Genomic DNA, 20757 nt, shown 5'->3' on the forward strand with positions numbered 1-20757 from the left:
TTTTAATGTTTAGAATACTTTACTGTTCTAGAGGTGGAATCCTGAGATAGAACTTGCTTAATTTATGGCAGATTGCATGACTCGGGTCCCATGGTAGCAGGGAGCCAACACCTGCAGATCTTTACTCCTCCAGCATCCTCAGGCCCAGACGAACAATGACTATTCTGGTATTCTTACAGCTATCTTGCTTTCTGCTCCCTCAAGCAAAGTTTATTTTGTTTTAGTACATTAACTAGCACCTGTCTATACAGAACAATGGGGATCTTTCCCCTCCTTTATTGATTACTGAGGGGGGTTGTGGGGAGAGGATATTCAACCCCCATCCCATCCCACCCAGGAATTAAGACTTCTTAGAGGGTCTGAAAAAAAACAAAGATGAACAACATGTTTGTTAGATGTAATAATGTATGCCCATATGGAAGGAATAGCTAAACTGTCCTTTTCCATAAAAGAAACTGAACAGATTGCCTAGAACTAGGCAGCTCCCATTCCCTTTGCTGAGGGAAGCAAATGCCATCCAGATGGAAATTATCAAATGGATCAAACAGCTACATTTCATTCCCAAATGATCTTTGTTCTACTTATTGCTCATTACACCAGGAAAACTCTTTCTGATTTTTTTTTTTTGAGTGCAGTCAAGAGGATATTATTTATTGTATGCTCGCTCAAAATATTCTGTATTAAAGGTTTCCCTGATTGATCGTGTCACACAAAAAGGGGGAGAAGAAAAGTGTCCTTCCTAAAGGGAACATTAATTTAACGTCTCTGGAATGTGTTAATTCCCATTCAACCCAACACGTGACTGAGGCTGTCCCTGTAGTGTGGCAGTTAGCTCCACAGCCACTTCCTGAAGCCCAGGGTGATGAAAAACCTTTTCAGCAGCACTATCACTTGCCAGGTGTTACCAAAGTAAATATTACCAAGTCCCAGAAAAAACACCTTGAGGTTCTTTAGCTGCTTTTATCTATACTGCCCCATGGGTAGGTATTTCAATTGGAAATCTGCACTGAAAAAACCCAGAATTTAAAAATCACAAAAAATCCTCATCTTTAGCCCTATATGATTATATATGACATGTATAATCAAATTCAATAATTTAGGGGACATTTTCAGACATAAGAGGAGTTAGTTACCAACTAAAATGGAAAGGCAATGAAATCTGGATATCTAATTCCTTCTTACAACTTTGAAAAACCTCCATAATATTTCACATGGTAAATATCCTATTTGTTTAAACATATCTACCTAGAAATTTCTGATTATGTTTATGGATGTTTATCTCTTATCCTACTGAGTTATATAAGCTCTGACTATATATTTTGTTATAATGTGATTTTCTTTTAGTCTGAAAACCTCCAGCAGCAAAGGTACAGTCTTTTACAAGGACATAAACCTGTTAACAGCTGTGGCTGAGTGACAGGATTAGATCAAGAGCATCTAATCTAACTGGGCCACGTAACACTACCTTTTACTTCACATTAAACATTGAACATGAGTTCAACTTGTGTCACGGGTTTATCAGGTGGGCTTATAAATTAGGCAATAAATTAGAAGTTGATTTTTTAATGGTGTGGTCATTAACAGATGACACTGAGTTCAGTTGCAGCAATCCAAAAATACCAAGGATCCCATGGCTTCACGTGCAGAAGGCAGCAGTGCAGCTCCCAGGGCCTGAAGTCCATATGACTGATGTTTTATTTTCTTTGAGTGTCGATGGATAGGTATCAGCTTTGCAATGGCTGGGGATGTAATGGCTGTGCTGCCAAGGGAAAACACTCCAGGTGCACTGACTGTGGGAGCAGTATAAACTCTCTGCCCAGGGAGGGGAGACCCCTATGTAAAGGAGTCCCAATGTAAAGCACACAGATGGAAATGCAGTTCCTTCCACCGAAAATCAGGAAGGATATTGGCAAGCAGATTCAGACATTTTGTACAACATTGTGACTTGGCAATTAGTCCCTAAACAATCGTTCTGGAGCAGGAAGGAGCCCCCAGTGTTAATCTTCCAGAGTATCCAGGTGAGATGTGCAAAACAATATATCACTACGATCTCTGTTCAACTCAGAGCTCAAAAGTGGTAATTCATAATAGGACATTTCAGATAAGTCTTATAGACAAGACAACCTCTTCCAAGGAAAAAGCTAGGCTTGGAAATAAAATATGAATATTTTTACACTCAAAAAGGGTCAGATTTATCCACAACAGAAGTTATTACTCCTAATAATACTGCTAAGGCAATTGTCTTATTCATATCTCATTTGTCTATAAAAGGCTTAATTTACAACGTACCCCAGTACTGCAGAAGTACGTTTGTTTCAAAATAGGAGTGTTTATTTTCATGTTAGAGTTTAGATTTTTTTTTTTCCCAAGGACTCCTATTAAACTGAGGCAGAGCCGCCTTCTCAAAATAGTTTATTAAAGTGAAAGATGTGTCCTCACAATCACATTTTCTGTCCCCAGCATCCTGTTTGCCACTCTAAAGAGCAGTGCTCATTCTTAAGCAGGCATGTCATCTTCTGGAGACTTGCAGGAATTTGAACGATTACTTTCAATTTAGGAGCAGCAGAAACTACTTCCCCTCCTTTACACTCTGTAAAGCTCCCAAGTAAGCATACCAACAAGGATTTGTTTTAATATCACCTTACTTAGGACACAGAAATTAAGAAGAACACCACAAAAGAGGTCAGAAGCCCTCTGAAGGAAACACACGTGCTTATGTGACTTCCCAGGAGAATGGCAGCACTGCAGGTACTAATCCAGGGAAGAAAACTCTCCACAGCTCGGGCTGAAACCATGTGTTTGAATACACTGTTTTATAAGTTGTTGCCCTCTCTTCTGCACTGTCCTCATTTACACTGTTCAAAAGGAAGCATGTGCAGCTGAGGAGAAGCACACATTTCACAGACACAGAACCGTGAATCCGGCTTATTTTTATGCAAAAGCTCCCAAGTATTAGCACTAGACCTGGCATATGCTCAATGCCTCACTCGATGAATGGTGTCTCTGATCTCCTGGGGCCTCAGGAGAATTTGTCAGGTCAACAAGCCTGCAGATATACATACATGCTTTATTTCCCATTTAATATACTTACAAACTGGTACCTCAGTATCTTACAGTGAATCCAGAGTTGGTGACTATAAATTAAGACAAAACTATATAGTTAATCCAAGGTATAAGTACCAAGAATTAAGTCCTCAGGCAGAACATTAAAAAAAAAGCTAGAACAACACAAAAGAGAGGTTCCCAAGTGTTAATGTCCATTGTCTCTTACAAGAAAGCTAGTCCAGTGTTCAAAGCAGTCACCTAGGATACAGGAGGAAGATTTCAAGTCTTTGTCCTGCAAGGCACTACCGAATTGCCACAACCAAATTCCATATGACCTTGGTCACAGTACCTTAGGTGGGAATCACCCTCCCTTTCTTCTGCAGTGTAGAGCTGACATCTGAGGCAGTCCCTCTCCACTCATCTTCATAGTCTGAGTTGAAAAAGGCACCCCTAGAATGCAGATCATCTTGCCTATTTTAGATATACATTAAGATGAGATGGATCCTGTCCTATAGATCAAGTGCTGATTTCTCTTCATGATTGTCAGGGACCCCAGGACACTAATTCAGACATACATGTTTCAAGGAATCACGCTCCCTACAGCATGAATTAAGTTTTGCTCCTAAACACGTGATAACAAGCTCCCTGCCTGGCAGCCAGACATCTGACAGTCACTGCTGTGAGGGTCTGCAAAGCTGGCTGAGCTGTAAGCAATAAAGAGCTTAATTCTGTAGCCTAGTAAAGATGTTGTGTCACCCGAGAAGAACCAGGAAGCATCGAGTCAATTGTCTGTCCGCATGCAAAAGTCAGTGCAAATCCCAGGTTCACGGAGATATCTAAAGGGGGGGACTAGAGGAACATGCTGCTCTGGGAAAGATGCACATGTCGGGTACAACAAGCAGTGATTTTCTCTGGCTCTTCTAAGCATCATCACACAAGGTACTTTCTATTCTGAATGCAATTCATATCACCTAACACACTGGGATACTTGTCCACACCAGCTGCAGCTGTGTTTCTTAGGTTTCAAAAATCTGAAGAGGTTATTGCCTCCAATACCCTCTCTCAAACACTCACTCAGAGCCAGCCATCTGCCACACACTGCTATTTCCCCAGAACTACTTGCAGAGCTCATTCTGTGGTCACCTGCCCTTTAGCAGGTTCATTTTGACAGAAATGATTTCAGGGAGTTATCGCTTGACAGCCACACTGACAGGTTTGAGGAGATGGCAATTTCTGTTAGTGGATGGGAGGCAATAGAGCCAGGGCCGTGATGACCTATGAGATATAAATTAGAGGATGAAAACCTCTGCAGCCATCATCATAAAAAATACACGACCAAGGCCTCTACCTTCCAGGTCAGACTTGGGAATTGCCCTCCTGGAGACCATGTCTTAATTTAGTGTTGATAATGCTCAGTGTGCTCTTAATTAAAGCCTTTGGACCTTGGCTTCTCTACACTTCTCACCAGCTATAGGATGCAGACAGTACACTTTTGCTTTGCAAAATAATGAGGTATCTAGATCATATAGGAGCCATATAAAGTAGATTTGTTCTTTATTTCTGCCCAGCTCACGTACATCAGACAACCTGTCTGCTCATCGATAAACAGCCACTTGCAAAAGATCCACCATCCACACAAGATCTCTAACTAACTGTTCATTTGGAAGCCACAGCATCTTGGCACCGAAAAGGCATGTGGAATTGTAAGGGTGGCAGAGATGAGCAGACTGCAGCCCCTTGCCTCCACAGAGCAGCCACATGAGGGTGTGCAGTTTCTCCTACAAATCAGCTCCTCTGAGAGACAAGAGCAGCCCTATGCCCCCCAGGCAGAGCTCTCTGCACAGCCACAAATGAGGGGTACTCTCCAGCCTGGCACCCTCACCCCAAGATGCTAAAGCCTGCTCACCAGCAGGGCCTGTCTGCAGCCAGCTGGAAACAAAGATGCAGCTGCTGGGAGACAGAGTCCCCAGCCCACAGATGGGAAAGCAGAGAGGCAGCACCCAGCAGATGGTGGGGGCAAGGGAGGGCAACGAGAGACGGCCACATCCTCCCTTTTTAGCTGCGGCTTTCACTAAGGGTGAGAAAGAACAGCTCGCAACTTTCAGCCTCGGAGCCCTGTTACAAAAATCGATAATGTGCTCCAGGAACTCCTCACTTGAAGAAGGCTTCGCCAGACAGCCATATGCTGAAAGGCCGCGCGCTTGAAAGCTTCTCACTACCTTGTCCAAATACAATTACTACAAGTCTGACCCAAGTGAACTTTGAGGAATCCTTTGCTGAAATTCCCCTTTACTCCGCCCCACGTTCTCACACTGTGACCAAAAATTCAGTGGCTATGCAGAACAGATAACATCTTAATTTCTGAGTAACTGTCAATGAAATATTCCCAGTAACCCACCACAAAAAGAACTCTCTCTCTCCATCCTTAGATACTTGACCTGATTCACTAATGGCTTGGGCATTTCTGTTTCAGTGCCTGGGAAGCCAGCTGCGCTGGATCACCAGACTGAAACCGAGCTGCTGTGGCACCCTGGTGAACCTGACCCATCATCTGTAATGGGATCCTCCAGCTCTTTTTTCCTACCCGTCCCCAGCCCCCTTCTTTTTAAGGGCTGCTTGCTTCACCAGCCATAACATGTTCTCTCCAGGACTTTCCACATGGCACTGAGCTTTCCAAACGCAGACAGGTTGTATTGCATGGAATAGGATAGTGGCTACATGTTCGAGAGATCTTCAACACGGGCACAAGTCAGCCTAGCTTCCACGGTGGGAACCTGGCATCTTCCCTGGTGCCTGACTCCAAACCAGTAAAGGTTCAATAGTTTATGCATAAAAAAGCAAGGCAAAAATGTACTGAGAATATTTTATACAACCACGGATCTTTTTTCATCCCTTCTTTCAGCAGCAAAAGAGGCAATGGGGAGGATAAGGTGCTCCAGGGTGAGTGCCCCCCCTTGCCCTGGTCCCATCTACACTCGGGCTGGCAGGCAGAGCGCGCGAGTGAGCTGCCTTCCCATGGAAACTGATGCATTTGGGAGAGGGAAGATAGATTGATACACACCTGGATTTTAACCTGCAGTAGAGTCAAGGTTCAACCAGAACTTCCACTGCATAGTCTTATTTCCTCTTAACTTAAGGTTTAAATTCACTCTTTAAAATAATAATTTTAAAAAAATAAACAAATCAGCCTCTTCTCATGTCCCTACCGCTATTAGCAAATCCCAACAGAGAGAGGAAAAATGAAAGGGGGAAGGGGAGAAGAGAGAGAAAGATCTATGGAAAATGACTTCTCCCCATTATTTTATCCTACCTTTATTTATGTCAGCCCCATGCAATTATATATAGATATATGTGTATGCACATAAACAATATGTACATATTCATATGTAAATGAACACATTATTCTAGGGTTCACCATTATCCTGACTGACAGGATCAGAGTCCCAGATTGCGGAAAGACAATGTTCCTAGCTAAATGTAACAGGCCAAAGGTTCTGAAATACTCCATTTTCTGTCCTAGCCTTTCGTGTTCTCTTTATTCCCAAGAAAAAGCTCATGCAAGAAAGATGGACTTAAATCAATGCTACCAGCTGCCTGACCTGCTGAGAATATAGTTGTAGAAACAGATGTGGGAGTTTCTTGGTTTAATCGGGCCTTAAGAGGAAGGTCTGCACTGTAGAAATCTTTCATGCATTATCTGGTTTTAATTAGGAGCTTTAATATCCATCAGCTTAAGGGCTAAATGAAAAGGCTGCTACTAAGAAGATATTAGTGTTTTTACAAATCAGAATTGCTACCCAAAAAATAGAAACACAATTTATTAAGGACTACAGAATGTTTAACCATGGGCAACTTGTTTTTGTTCTGACCCATACAAATATCAGTCCTGAGTAGGGTACCAAGTTAGCATGGGCTGAGCATCAGATCTGATCCTCAAATCCCTATTGTGCACAAAAGCTTTTCACAGCACAAGATAAGCAATAGATGGGGAGTGGCAGGCTTCCAGAGCCTGCAGTTTCTACAAATGTTTAATCTCCAGGAGAAACTAGAGCAGACATCGGCGCTTACTTTAAAGACACTGAGTCCTGATTTCTTCCCTAGTTTCCAGCGCCTTTCAGGCCTTCTCCAGCAGACCAGTTCTCAAAGAGGGATGCAGACCCTTCCACCAATTATGACCAAACCATGTCTGTTTAGATGTTTCTAAAATGTAACTGGCAACAGACTTTACCTTTTGAACCTCTATAATGAATTTTTGGTAGTTAAGTAAGACTGCATGCACAGGTGAGTGTAGACAAAATACAGAGCAATTTATTATTTTTTTAAATATTATGGATGCTGTTTTCCTGAAAAATAAGAGGAATAGAAGTAGTCATCTAATACAAGAATTGCATTGACTAAAGAGAACTTTCTTTAAAATACACATGATGTGTCATTGTGTCATTGTAGGTATTCTGTTTCTTTTCATCTGAACATAAAAACTGGCAGTAGGTTCCCTCTCCTACCAGGGAAAAGCAAAAGAGATGAAGCACAAGTGCAGGAGAATTATTAGGTTTTTTTGATTACATAAACCTGCTTGTTCAGTGTTGGGAGAAAGCGATGAATTCTTTTTTCCTTTTTTTTTTTTTTTTCCTTTTTTTTACCTGTCATACGAGAATGGCTATTCCTTTCAGTGGTTTCTGATTGTCAGATTTCAGTTCCTCCCTACAAAGAGGGTACAAACTACTTTACCATGTATTTGCAGGCTCAGGTACACCATGAGTTTCCTTTTTGAAGTTTATTTTTCACATGGCCCTTAAAAAGCACTATGTACCATTTCAGGTTTCTAATTCCATGCATTGCACTTATATTCTATTTCTGAGGAATACTTCTGTTAAAACTAGAGGGAACAGAGATTACTTTGCTGCTAAAATGAGATATTTTGACTTTAGTACTGGAGAGTTCAAGTACAGAAAATAAGAACTGGGCAAATATTGCCTGAATACATTAATAAACACTCACTTGATGTGAACTACTGATCCTAGCTAAGAGTTTTCTGTGCTGTTCTTTGTAAGCAGAAGAGTCTGCATGGGAAGCAGGCTCAGTGACATCTGTTGGTAGGAAGCATGCTGCCATCCAGCCTCCTTCCAAGTGTCCTGACTGTTCAGTCAAGTATGGATAATGTGCTTGACTTGGGTGGGTCGATGGATGACAAACAGCAGATCACAGGTGACTCAACACAAGTCAACTGTTCAGATGTGTGCTGTAAGCACATTGCTACTGATCACCCTCAATTTCATAAAACCCTAAACCATTTACAGAATACGGGGTGATATTAATTATTCTGTATGAGTCACTCAGCAAGCTCAGAATCCCAAAGGACCTCAGCTTGGCAGGACACCAATATACAAACCATCTGGCCTCTGTACATCTTGGAGCTGGTTTCTATAAATGACTGTGTTTAAAGAATTTGAAGGACCTTGTTTCCTGGTGCAATGCATCATCTGATCTTCTCGTACATCAACTGGCACATTATTTGGCATAATCTGACTACCACTTCTCATTTGCCCATTCAGTAGTGGGAAAAAATGGAGTAGGACAGAGGTTTAAAGAAAACCACTGCAGTGTCTGAAATCTCACATTTTTACTTAAGAGAAATTAAGAGCAGCTAAAACAGTGGGCCAAACGACAACTGTGGCACCTGCACAAATATAAACGATGCTTTCTAGTAGGATGAATGTCTTAACAATTTATAAACACAAGGAGCTGCAGGATTTTAACTGAGATCTGTTGACTTGTGAAGCAAAGCTACAAAGTGCCAGCACAGAATCCATTTGCCTGAGGAATTGCTTGAGTCCATTTTGCATTGCGGTGCTTCAGTGCAGGTAATATGCTTGCAAATGTCTGTCTGCCATCTACACCTGTGTGTGTCTGCAGCCCTTGTTCAGAAAATTATTAATTCCAGCAGAAGGAAGAATGGGGCCAAATAACCTAATTAGCTTAAAACGAAGACTGATAGTTTAAAATAAACCATACTTGCCTTTGATAGAAAGGGACTGGACTGAGAAAGGCTTAATTTCATGGTAAGTTACTACGCTCTCAATCACAAAGTAGATAGCTACACTAGGATAACAAAGACTTACTACCTTCTTATCACAGGGTATTATTAACACCCATATTTTACTAGCACACTTCACGCATTATGATCTGACCTCCAGACTGAACTACCAGGCTTTTTTACTGTCAGCAAGATAAAGCTCCAAAAAAGTTTTCGCAAGTGCTAACTCTTCAAGCATCATTTTATCAATGTAAAAGTTACCACGTTAAATATTTACGAGTGGTTTTGCACATCAAAGTATCTTAACATTTGACAAGACAGCTGGTGGCTGGGTATCAGGTATATCTACTATCAGAAGTGCTGGGCAGGTATTAGGAAGAAAAGACACATGAAAACAGAAGCCCAGATTTTGGAACCTCAGTGGTGTCTCCTCTGCTTAGACAGTGCTCCAAAACATCACTTCCAGGAGCTATTTCCTTTGGCATCTGGTGTGTATTTACTAAAGACATGCCGGATGAAGACCAATTCAGTTACTGCTGTAAGCAATTGCACTGCTACCTTACTGAGCAAATGGAGACAGGTTTCCCCCAAAAGTGTGAGTGTGTGCATTAATATTTCTTCAAAAGCAGTCATTTTGATTTTGGCTTCCAAAAAGCAGCATCAAACAAAATAGTAATGCACTATGAACCAGCTGGGGCAATCAATGGTGGCAGAGGAAAAGCACAGGAACAGCGCCACATATTACTGTGTGTTAAAAACACCCTTTTCTAACAAAAGTCATTAAAAATAAAGATAGCTGGGACATGTGAATAATGGAGGTTTTCCAAAAGTGTTAACTCTGGTGGGATCCCAGTATAAATCAGTGTTTGGGGGAATTTACAACTATGCTCAGTTAAACTTCCCAGAGTCAACTGGTGTTAGTACACACACGTACTGGCACAGACACTCTTCTCTCCTCCCTCCCATAACCAAGATCCATTAAAGGTTCATGCAGCCCAGAACACAACTATTTCTGAGCCAGACTATGAGAAAGCACTGCCACAGCTGTGCTAGTGCAGGTGGCCTGGCGCTGCATCCCCTTCTCCCTGTTGTAGGTGTAGGGCTTTGGCAGCCCAGGGTGCAGTCTGAACCATCCACCCCTTGAACTCAGACATTACTGCACTCGTGCTGCCCAAGTGGTCACCTGAAGAAAGCGATCAGGGACACATCCAGTAAAACTACTCAAGTTAAGCTGCAATTTGTTACTGAAAAGTAACAACTTTTTACAGGTGCTACCATCTGCAGGAATACATTGAGTATCCTGCTGTACGTCAGCTTATTAAAAAAAAAAAAAAGATAAAATAAAAAAAAAATACAAGACACTGAAGAAACACTAACAGCATAACTACCCACCAATTTCTGTAAAATGGATTTCTAGGAAGTCCGTGACACCACATTTTCTTAACTTCTAGAGCAAACAGTCATGTGAGGCCGATGTTCTTTCAGAACTTGCCGCCACACACCGAAGATATGGGTTATACATAAAATATAAGAGCTATCTAATAGATTGTTTCACAGTCTCAGTTAACAGAAAAGCAAATCATAAAAAAGCAGTGAGAAAAAAAACGGGGAGGCAGCCTGGCTACTGAAAAATCCATAGGCTTCAGTGACCTCAAATGTTCAAAGAAATTTTGATCACAGAAATTATGACAGCTATTTTCATGTAATTTCTCCAGTCATCTCAAACTAGTTGCTAGACCATGCTAAACAGAAAAATATCTTTGTTTTACAAAGTTTTTAGTACATCTGTAACAATGGGGAAATCACATTGCTAAGATGCTTTACCTTGTTTTATTTCTGCGGGTTTTATTCTTTCCTGTGTAGCTGATTTCTCCCCACGGGATTTCGACCTTTATTACTTGCTGACAACACGTCTGACAAATAGCTTTTTGCTGCGGTAGCTGAGGTTGAGCCATCTGTTTTTTCTCTAGAGGGCCATGCCTTATTCATAACGGCATTTCTCTGTTTCGTTCCCTGGGGAATAGCACCTGCATGGTGATTTCCGATTTGACCCCAATATACATCATCACATTTCAACAACCGATCCCTCCCCTGTGTGGCCCAGAAAGCATTACGCTCCGGAGGCACCAGTGCATCCTTCATCCTTGACAGCAGAGGCCAAGGGGGTTCCTCATGGATCATGGGCAGGTTGCAGTCAGCCTTGGGATTTGACTTGGAGGAGACAACCGAAGGTATCTGAGGAGGAAAGAAGGAAAGAAAACATAACCTTGGATGTCCCAGTGTGTTTCTGTATGTTACATGGAAACAGGCCACTCCATGCACCATGGCTGATTTCAGATGTAGGTTCCCATATAATTGTACAGTAGGCCTGTGTCACACTCTCATTGGTATTTAATTAAAGCTCATGTGATGTATATACAATAAAAATTCCCTGCATTAACAAAGGTTGGGTCAGTCAGAGAGCTACTTATATTCTGCTCTCCATAATGATTTTCTTTTATGACAATATTTTCAATGATCCTTTTTATATGCGACTGCGATAGAGAAAATGACTGGGAAACTGGATTTGAATGTCACATATATCCCCTGGACTAATTAACATGCTATCAGAATTCTGAGTCACCATTTCAATGTATAATAAATTTTTTAACTAAGAGGAGATTTCAGTGTCTTGCATGATTTTTTCAACTATTAATGCAAAACCCAGAAACTACACTTTTCCTTGTTTTATTACATTTATTTTAATCCAAGATTATAAAGGGAATTCAATAGAGTAGTATTTGTAACTACTCTAGTTAACTGGCTCCAGTAATTGCATACTTGAAATTCGTTTTCATATAGTTATGGAGAGGTTATGTTCTCTCAGAGAGGGTAAAATCTCCTGTGTGTTTAGTTTAGCAGCAGACTGTCACAAATGCAATTGCAATTGATCAGCTCTGTTCTTAACAGGATTCCTGCAGTTAATGGAAATTACTATAAAGAGCTTCAGGGCATAGGAATAATTGGATCACTGAAAAAAAAAAAAGACTTGTAGGAAAAAAGGTAGGACAAGAGCAACATAACAACTTTTTTTCTTTTTAAGCATCCAATCACTTTCTTAATAACCTTTTAATTATTTTTACAAACCCTAAGCCATTCCTACACAATGGGGAAAAAAATGTATGATGAAAAACATTAAGCATTGATCATCGTTAGCTTGTTTAAACTAACAATCAACTGTGCATCTCTGGAAGCAATCATTCAAATACCTATGTGATCTATAAAATGTGTGCCAAGATTAATAGATTTCACTAAACTAAAAACTATGAGAAAATTTTTACTGACCTGGCAATTTTTGCGATGGTTTTGCCTTAGTTCTCGATGCAAGGCTATGATCCTCTCTGGGCTTGTTAATTTGATAGGAGAACCAGCATACATGTTTGGAGTGATGCAAGAACTATGGATGCTATCCACCTTTTGCTGAGAGTCTGCAGGTATTGACCCAGTCATCCCGTTCCCTTTGATGCTTGTCTCATGACCCTCTGGCTGCCCATTGGCCTCTGAAAGGTCTGTGGAAGAAGGCAGCACCTGCAAGAGAAGACACCATTTCAAGAAATTCAAGCTAAATGAAGTTTTCCAATGCTGTTCACAGAAATTAAAAGTAAATAAACTACATTTATGAAAATAAGAAAAAAGATAATATACCAATTATTTTAAATGTGAAGCATTCCTGCATCTGTCTAAAAAGGACTCCTGTATTCATCAAATCTTCTCCAAAACAAAATCTCTAAGCTTCAACTAGAGCTGGTATTTGCACCTGGATATTAAGAAAACCCAGATAAAAAGTAGAAAAAAAATCTATTTTTAAAAATTGCCTAGTGCTAGGTCTCCCCTTCAAGAATCTCAAAATTTCTAACATAATTCTTTCACACACATTCTCTCACTCCATCCTACACAAGAAATTCAGCTTCGTCTACTTAGAAATGCTCAAGAAAGTTAAGATGAATGGATTTAGTCTATTAGTTCAACTGCATGAACTTTTACACAGACCCTCCTATTCTGAACCAAAGTAATATTAATTCAGTTGATCTTATTTCACCTCCAAATCAACTTTAACATCAGAACAAATGTTATTCTTGAATATCTTCACTCAAATGAAGCCAAACTTAGAGAGAAATGGTAGTTGTTTAATTACGCACTTTTTCATAACATCTGCAAGGAGGAAAAGATCTCCCTGAACATAAATGAGTATCACAGGGCAGGGGTATTTTATCTACAAATGCAAATTTATTAAAACTACAGGATCAGTGTTACGTTTTTTCTTGTTATTGCACAGAAAAAACAAATATGAGACTGTTAACAACAGTTTCAGTCTGTGGGTTTTTAAAAGTTATTTATTTATTTCCAAAATTAATACATTTGATTATGAGTTATCACCTCATGGCCATTAGTCCTCTTGCAAAAGCTCCGAAAATGCTAATACTATAAATACGCCAGGTCAGAAATAGTTACTTAATATAAAATTTGGTTTGCTCTGCACATCTTTAACAAACATTAGGTACATAATTTGTGTCCATTTAAAAAAAAATAAAATAATTCAAAGGATTTTAAAATGCTGCAGTGGTGTAAGATTGCTGTGATGTGACCCCACAAATAGGTGAGTATTTATTGACAAGCTCATGCATCAAAATATAATTCTATTATGGCACGAAGAAGAATGGACAGTGTGTAAGTTGTTGCCATTGCCAGGAAAAGAAATTTGACTGTCCTGCAGGAGTGATCACTGTGGAGCTTTATGAGAAACATGCTGCTTGCAAGCAGCTTAAGAGCAGCTCCAGCATCAGGGTTAAATCATATAGGTATCAGTGGTGCCGTACCATCCCATAGCTTTTGAGGTGATGCTGAATCCCAGCTGTTGACAAGTACAAGCCACCCAGACGTGGAAAAGCTCATTGGTCTTATCTCCTGTTAGTAAACTGAACCTCAAAGCTCATGGGCTCCCTGAAGTATGTGTCTTACGATACTGAAGTACACCAGCACCCTGGTATTCAGCTCGTGGGGTCAGGAGGGTGGGCTGTGCCTGTCCATCTCCGGATGCAGTGTGCTGCAGGACAGACCCTCCCCCAGGGTACACTGCTTAAGGAATCCAAACACCCCCAGGGAATGCTGCCTTTTGTACCATTTTATCTTCTGCTCTTGGCTCCCCACCAGGAGAGGAGGGAACAATGCTGCTGAATTCTGCCCGTTGGTCCCGTTGAAGCAGCAAATATGGCATGTTTGGCCAGCTGTGACACTCACCAGGAGCAGCTGCCACCTAGGTCACTTACTTTGGGCTCAACAACAAGCTAGGGAGCAAGACAGTGACACCCAGGAACTGAAGGACTGGTCATACTGACCAGCTCTGGGCACAATTGGGATTGCTGCTCTTCCCTAAAAGTCTAACTTCATCTACACTGATTACAGAGGGGGCTGTGCCACTGTCTGGATACAGTGTTCATTTAGGTAGGACGGCACAAACACCCGCTCATATCCCAGCATCATCAGCTGGAAAATGAAAGCTATGCATTTGGATGTTCCCCTACAAACACAGAAGCCAAAGGCAGCCTCAGAAGTCCTTGGTTTCTAACCAAGGTTATAAGTGCAGGATCTCTGCCCGGCGCTCTTAAAAAATGCCAGCTGGCTGAAAGCAACGGAGGGGTTACAGAGGGCATCCATGAAACGTTTTAAAGGCATAAAGAGATGGGTTCTAAAATTATTTGATGAGAATTTCCTCACTACAGGAAGCACAGTTAGAGGCATCCCTGGTGAGAGATGAAAGTCAGCAGGAGCAGAACCAGCTCTGGAGCTCAATGACCCATGCAAAGGCAAATCACTGTCCCCCTCATAGACTGGGGAGCTGGAAAAGCTACTAGAGAAATTGCAGCACCAAATCAAAACTGTGACACTGGCACATTTCATTTCTAGAAAAATAACCTCCTTGCAGGGTCGTGCCTTTCTTTCAACTGTTCAACCCACACACTCTTCTAGCTCTTGGGTTTAATGAATTCTGCTGCAGCCAAAGTAGTGAAATTCAGTAGAAAGGTAGGTAAATGTAGTTGCTACTACACTGATGAAGCTTTCACAGTATGGTCTGAGCTATATTTGAATATTGGTATGATTCTCTCAAAAAGGCTCATCTTCAGTGTTTCATAAGACTGTGAAACACTAAAGATCATATTTTCTGTAGCACTGTGGGTGTAGCTAAGCAAAAATCCTGCATTTTGTCTCAACCCCCGGCTATTAATGTCTTCTTTTTTTTTTTTTTTTTTTTTTTTTACAATATTGATTCTGTTGATTCTGTTTTCCTTTGATAATTTTTGCTTTCCTCTCAAGTTCCCACAAATGACCCCACCTAGGAAGAAATGAAAACACTGTGGTATTCCACCAAAGCTTCAGAAGTGAAAACTTGCATAATGCCAGGTTCTATAAGGGATTGACATTAAAACCAAAATACATCACCTCCCCCCAACAAAAATAAAAAACCCAGTGGTGCCAGAGATAAGAATAAAATGTTTTAATTCACCTGGATATTTTTAATTGCATGTTTTATCTTATTCTAAATTATAACATTTATCAAAAAATAAAGGAAGGTTATTTTTTAAAGCTTTTCTTTTTTTCATCATGGCTGTTACTCTACTTTGCATTTACTGCTGTAGACAAACGCATGCTGTTTTGCACAAATTAGAGCAAAAAGCACTGTTAAAATATCTGTATTACGTATGCAGTCAGGAAACAGATCTAAATTTTTGTCACCCAAACCCAATTTTACTTTAAAATGGCACTAACTTTGAGTATGTACCCTCTGTACTAACAGCTGTTTACATAATTATTGAACAGCTTTATCAGTTCTTTCACTGGAAAGACCAACTTGCCATTAACTGTTTTTAATCCATATATTATATCCTTCAGTATTTTTAGTAATGTGTCTGAAGGTCAAAAATAACATATCTCTCAGCAATGACTTTTACCCTTCTTAAAAAAAATTACCAAATAAGAAGCACCATCTCCTCCCTTTCTTCTCCTTGGAATCCCAACGTTTCAAGTCACATTTTCTGTAAAGTCAGAAAAAGAAGCCTCTTCCTGCAAAAAATTTTGTCTTGAAAGGTTCCTTGGTCTTGATCATCATGGTCCCCAAAAGACTGAAAACTCAAAGGTAAATTCATCCTCCCCTCTGAGGGGGGGACTCATCTGACCCAGGCATATGTCCTCCTGGTCCCCTTCGCAAACAATGAGTCCAAAATGTACAACTCTTCTCACCTTATCTCAAGCAGATATGCAAAATGGGCAGGATGCTTCCTTGTAAGTTCCTCTTTCTCTCCGCTAACTATGAAAAGAAATAGATAAACTACCACGGCTGTGATTGTCTGAAGTACAGACATCAAACATGAAACATATCCCACCCTCAGTGCCAGAAAAGCTTCTGATCTCACCAGCCACACACAAATCATTTCAAGGAGATCATCACAGAATGTTATTTCAGGCCTGTTTCCTTGAAATGTGATTCACAGGAAAGCAGTAAGTGGTTTCTTGCAGAGAAATGAGTAGAAATAGAAAAATAATAATAAAAAAAAATCCCAAAACATTGTTCTACCAAAAAGTATCCCAGAAGAAATTCCCTGACACAAAAGAGGATTAATCTATACTATTCTCCAAATTTATTGCCTATTCTGTAAAACAAATAAATCACTACACTGGACATATTCTATGCCTGGAGCTTTCCATCCATAAGGTTTAAGATGACTCCATGAAAAGCAGTAAAACCACTTCCATTTATCCCCATATTCCTTGCACAAATTCCCTCTCAGCCCTGAGAAATGAGGGCAAGTTGTCGCAGTAGTTTCAGATCCACTATGGAAAGAATATATAAAATATGTCAAGTCAAAGCCTTTCAGTGCAAGAGAAATCGATGTGCCTGAGTACAGCAGTGTTATCCATTACAGCCATCAGCAATCAGACAGAGACTGTTGGCTCAGTCATTTGAGGGAAAGGACTGAACACATGCCCATTTCTCCACACACACCCCAAAAGAGAGAGAAAAGCCCCCAAAATACTGCACAGCTGCCCTGGCTGGGAGGAGCCCACGTGAAGGCAAGCCAAGCTCACTTGCTCCTCTGTGTGGTTCTCTTATATATCAAAAGCAGCGTGGACACAGCCTCATGCTCAAGCTAGTCAAACTGGGAAAAGCCTGTTTCTTAAACTGCAATAGACACCTAAATTCAGAAAAAAACTGGAGCTTCCTCTTTCACACTTCCTATTAATTATCTGGAGCATCATCTTTTGCTTCCCACTGACCAACACAACCAAAGCAGGTGTTGCAAAGCCCGGTCTCAGCCCTTTTTTGTTTGCCATTTATTGAACATGAATGTCTAACATCAGTTGATGAATGCTGTCCTGTGTGCTTTCCACTGGGAAAGGCAGAAAAGCAGTAACTGTTAATAATGCCCTTGAACTAATTCTACAACAGCAAGTAAAGCAAGATAAGGCCAAGGCCTTTCCAATTAAAAGAAAATAAAATAAAATCAGCATTTAAGAAATGATGATTAAAATGAGATATGACAAAAGGCCAAAACTGACCACATATTTTCGTTCTGACACTGGGCTTGTGAATCCCAGTTGTGGCACTGAGCCGAGTGCCGTGTGTACCCACTGGTGGCAGCCTTTGTCCCTGGGACGTGTCCTCTTCAGACACATGCCTTTCATTTTCCAAACACCGAAATGAAACAAGGTTTTAATTATTTCAGTTGCTCAAATTTACTATTGCTCCACTACAAGGGGCTTCAATGGTTTCTCAGTTCTGTTTTTTTTTTAAAGGAAAATATATCACAAAGTCCTGGAAATTAACTTCTTAGTGTCTCCAAAGATTTCAAGTCCATTGTTAGACATACATCGTCATTCCTACGGCTCCCCAAAAGGCCATTTTTTCTCAAAATTGAGAGGCAGCTTTTCTTCACCATCCTGCACACACTTTTTGCTTTCACTACAGTGACATAGATTTTTTTCTCTGGATGAAAAAGAATTGAAATAAAACTCCTTCTGTGCAATTGTATATGTTTATTAGGATAAAACAAGCTAAAATTAAATTAAATTATACTAAATTATTCAATTCAACCAAATTACAAATAAAGAGCTTCACAGTGCTCAGTTTTATGGTGAGGAAAAGTCATTAAAAATCTAGTCTTCTTTACATGGACTTGGAAAGAATATTAAAAGAAGGAAAATTGACTTTCTTTTTGAAACATTACTCTAGTGTATATCTGGCCTCAGTGAAGAGCACACTGATGGAACAAGATCTTGAGATACTACATGATTCAAGTAAATTTTATTTCTCACTCAGAAACATTTGAATGTAACACTGGGCTGTGAAAATAATCAAGAATGACAGAACTCAAAATGCATGCTGCTCTGCTCAGCTGAACTGATTTGAAGCCCTGAGTTAGTGCAAATGAGCAAAATAAAGCCATCAGGACAACAAGTGATTTATTGTGTCCAAGAACAGTCTCAAACGCTGAAAGTGAGGTCTGAAGAGAAGCTCTGAAGATGATTAGTTTTGCATCACACTGTCTTCATGTTTTAGTATTTTAATTGGGGTGAACATTAGGAAGAAAATATTTCTGACACAAAGAAGGGAATGATCAATCATCTGTTGTGTCCTGAATGAGCAAAGAACTGAAGTTCACTTTTGTCTTTAAGCATGAGCAACTTGTTGATGCCTGTAAGCCCTCCACCGAAGCTGGAGCTTCCTAGCACACAACTAAGGCAGATCTATCCATTATACATGTAATTCCATATTGAGATAAAAAAAAAAAAAAAAAAAAAAAAAGAGTTCTTAAAAGAATTTAAAAACATATTTTCTTCTGAGAACCAGACACAAAGTTTTCTACAGAGCTACAAAAGGCCAGGCACTGAACTGAATGCAGAGTCCCCTTTCCTTTCAGAGTGCCCTGGATCAGCCCGTCATTCATCACTGCAAACTTTCAGCTGAAATTCATCAGTAAGCCAAAGCAGGTAGGTCTGCTGTCAGTGTGTGACAGGCTTCCATTTGTCACTGGGTCCAGAAATTCATAAAGCCAATTGCAAATCTTTAATTTAAAAAGGAGGGGGGGAAGCCAAAAAAAAGCCCCTCACTTTACCAGGTTTTTCCCTAGAAGCATTCAAATGTTGGGAATGATTTAGAAATGAAAATCTGAGTGGAAGGAAGGGAATAAGCTTTCAAAGGAGTTTCACATAAGTAAAAGCGGGACATAGCTCTGGAATTTTAGATGTGAATTCCAGTGAGAGTAAGAGTTGCAGTGCAAAAATGAATCCTCAAAGATGAAAAGTCAGTTCAGTCTAACATATGTCTACAGAATTCAGTGCAGGATTTTTAAAGCCAAATGACGTACCACATGAATATGAAAGGGTCTCTCTTCTTCTTGAGTGTAACCATTATTAATTAAATCAGGAGTCATGATGCTTGGACATTTTCTCACTGAAATGTTTTCCACTGGAAAAGTGATCCACAGAAACCTAAATTGTTCACAGGAACATACAGATCTGCCTTGGCAGGAAAGGTTTCCCCTATTACACGTGGAATTACTTATCACAGTACTTATCACAGACCAGAATGATCTGAAGCTCAGTGTCAAGGTGCCCAGCAAGAACCCGTCTGTTCTCTGCATGATCCAACAACCCAGGCTTGAATCCTAGTGTGCCTGAGCCTAAGTGAGACCTCTGGCCATTGCAGAGCTGGATACTATGGGAAAGGGTTTGTGCCCCACTTAGTATGAATAGCTAAATATCTCTTGAAGCAGGGAATTGAATGTGGGGATTCTACACTGCAAATGAATTCACTGGCCATCAGAGTACAGATTCTCTCCTGCTGCAGCTGCTAGGTTTTGTGATAATTAGACATTCAGGGAGACAGTGTGTGTGTGCACAGTATTTTGATATTTATTGTATTGGGAAGCTTTACACTAATGCTCATTTATCACAGCAATGTCTGAGGAAGTGTCTGGAGGCAGTGAGGTATTGTCTCCCTTCTGGCAGATGAGTTACTAACTACTGTCACATAAAGCATTCATTCTCAGTGTGAGCTTGGGTGAGACCCAGATGACATACTCCAAGAAGACATAGCCAGACACAGAATCCTGTTCTGTCCTGCAACTAGGGATGAATCTACCTTTTCCTTAACATGCCGTTAAATTATTTCTTGCCACAGAAACAAGTATGACTGAGTGGTAGCTTGCGGCACGTAATAACACTAGAAGAATAAGCTGCTTCAGAGGGATACAGAATACCACGCTGTGTGTAAAAATGTAAAATAATCAGAAAAATAATCCTGTGGATTTACTACACCATGTGCCCATTCTGTGCATCTTTACTTCTGCTGATGAAAAATAGATGTCAGTGTCATTAAAAAATAAATTATTTTTATGTACTCATTTTGCAGTGCATCGTGTGAGCTGAAGTTCAAAACATAGTATGAATCTATGTCCTGTGTCCTGTCATGGCAGGCAGCCACTTCCCCAATATTTTACAAATGTGTAACACAAAATATTTTTCTTCCTTCCCTTTTAACTATACTTGAGTATAGTAGACACAAACATTACCAAATATTGTTTGGGTATTTTTATAGGCTTTGTTTAAAATAAGAGAGAGAAAACAAGGGATAAAAAGAGCTT

The 20757-nt window shown here is 40.3% G+C and overlaps 1 protein-coding gene across 3 annotated transcripts in view; it reads right to left on the reverse strand.

Annotated features, from left to right (window-relative positions):
- Positions 1-20757, reverse strand: part of JAKMIP1 (janus kinase and microtubule interacting protein 1) — a 249911-nt gene that overhangs the window by 39929 nt on the left and 189225 nt on the right. For 2 of the 3 annotated variants that reach the window (XM_056338866.1, XM_056338844.1), the window contains exons 13-14: positions 12404-12646; positions 10904-11314 (exon numbers count right to left, since the gene is read on the reverse strand). In XM_056338866.1, coding sequence (XP_056194841.1) covers positions 10925-11314; positions 12404-12646 — 633 coding nt within the window. In that variant the 3' untranslated portion in view covers positions 10904-10924. Of the gene's footprint in view, positions 1-2352; positions 11315-12403; positions 12647-20757 lie in introns of those variants that run through there. The other variant, XM_056338854.1, reaches the window with a different exon arrangement.

Source organism: Falco biarmicus, chromosome 1, assembly GCF_023638135.1.
Source record: "Falco biarmicus isolate bFalBia1 chromosome 1, bFalBia1.pri, whole genome shotgun sequence".
Taxonomy (NCBI): domain Eukaryota; kingdom Metazoa; phylum Chordata; class Aves; order Falconiformes; family Falconidae; genus Falco; species Falco biarmicus.